Source organism: Emiliania huxleyi (genome assembly GCF_000372725.1).
Source record: "Emiliania huxleyi CCMP1516 unplaced genomic scaffold EMIHUscaffold_5576, whole genome shotgun sequence".
In the NCBI taxonomy this organism is placed as follows: Eukaryota; Haptophyta; order Isochrysidales; family Noelaerhabdaceae; genus Emiliania; species Emiliania huxleyi.
The window spans coordinates 1-1,556 of record NW_005197817.1 but is presented as its reverse complement, the minus strand read 5'-3'; the positions used below and the strand labels follow the sequence as shown (position 1 = coordinate 1,556).

At 66.8% G+C, this 1,556-nt stretch overlaps 1 protein-coding gene across 1 annotated transcript; it reads right to left on the bottom strand.

Moving 5' to 3' along the window:
* Positions 1–4: 4 nt before the first annotated feature.
* EMIHUDRAFT_78591 (hypothetical protein) lies at positions 5–703 on the bottom strand (the record flags this gene model as incomplete). The annotated part of the gene is made up of 1 exon (XM_005765372.1): positions 5–703. The coding sequence occupies one exon, from the start codon at positions 701–703 to the stop codon at positions 5–7; it is 699 nt and encodes a 232-aa protein (XP_005765429.1).
* Between the last annotated feature and the right edge of the window lie 853 nt (positions 704–1,556).

Below are 1,556 nucleotides of genomic sequence, written 5' to 3'. Positions count from 1 at the left end.
CGTTTCATCGTTCTCTCGCATTCGGCACGTCTGCGATCCACCGGGCAAACGCCCTCTCCGCGACGCGACAGCGGGGAGCAAACATCCTTCCCTCCGTGCCACGCGCCACGCCCACGCGAGAGGGATGGCGTAGTGAATTGAGCCAGCCGAGATGCCAGCCGCACGCCACCCAGAGCAGCGCGCGCAGACAGTCGCGAAGTGTTCTCAACGCGCTCTCGCAGAGCACCTGCCGGCGAGGGAGGGCGCTCCTCGACTTCAGACGGAGCAGGCCTGCGCCACTGCGGCGCACCTCGCCGGAATCGACCGAGATGGGCTCTGCGACCGCGATGCCCTGTGAGCAGAGAATGAGCGATCCCACCCAGGCCGCTCGCCGTGCGTGGGATCGATCCGTGGCGATGGACACGGAGGCGACGCCGCCGGCGGCGAGGTCCTCCACGACCGACGTGAAATTGGTGACCGTGTCGACGGCCCGGCAATCCACCAGCACCGGCACATCTGCGGCGCCGGCGCAGCTGGCTCTGGCTGCGGCCAGCTCGGCGGCGTCCGCACAGCCTGACGAGAGCAGCAATGCTGCCCGTGGACACCGCCGGCCTGCCGCAGCAGCACAGAGGAGCTCACGCCGAAGTGAACCGCCGAGCAGCAGGACAACTTGCGCTGGCGGCGGAGGGTCGGACGGTGGCCTGCAAAACACCTCGGACAGCATGCGAATCACACCCATTTCGACAGCGCTTGCTGGCCCAGCTTTTGGTCCGTGTGCCAAGTGTCGTGAGAGGAAAAAGAAAAACAAGTAGCGGCGGGCACGTCGCGCCGCATGGTGGCCGCGCTGCGCCGCTCGCCGCTGGCGCGCGGTTGATCGCGGCGCCGACTCCGCGGCGGCGCCATCTCACGCAGCGGGGCGCGTCGCGTCGTCGGCGCCAAAACAGACGCGAGCTCGCGGCGCGGCCGCGGCAGAAACTGTTTGCCGCGGCAGCAAAAACATCAACCGTCTGCTTCTCCTTCTCTTCTCGTCTCGTCTCGTCTTGTCGCAGGCGCACACGCGCGCGACGTGCGCTCGTGTCGCCGCGTTCGCTCCGCGAAGGACGATTCGAACCGGGAGCCAGTCGGCGCAGCGGCGGCACGCGGCGGCAAAACGCACGACGCTCACCTCATGGAGATGCTGCGGCTTTGGCACCTCCTGATATAATGCTGATTTTTTGCTGAGCGGGGCGGAGGCACGCGGGCGGCGGGGGCGGCGGCGGACGACGTCTACTACCTGGCCGTCCCCTGTGGTAGCTTAGCGATCAGGGAGGATCTACCTGTTCGGCCTCGAGGAAGCTGCTGGGGGAGAGGGGGGGAGAGAGGAGAGGAGGAGAGGGGAGAGGATGAGAAGAGGAGAGGAGAGGAGAGGAGAGAGGAGGCGACAGGACAGAGGAGGAGGGGGAGAGGAGAGAAGAGAGGGGGGTGTGTGAGGCACGGAGGGAGGGACAGACGGAGGACAGACAGACGAGAGCCTTTGAGCCTTGGCACCAGGCAGGCAGTTGTATTGGCCCTGGCACCCGCCTTGGCAATTGAGTTGG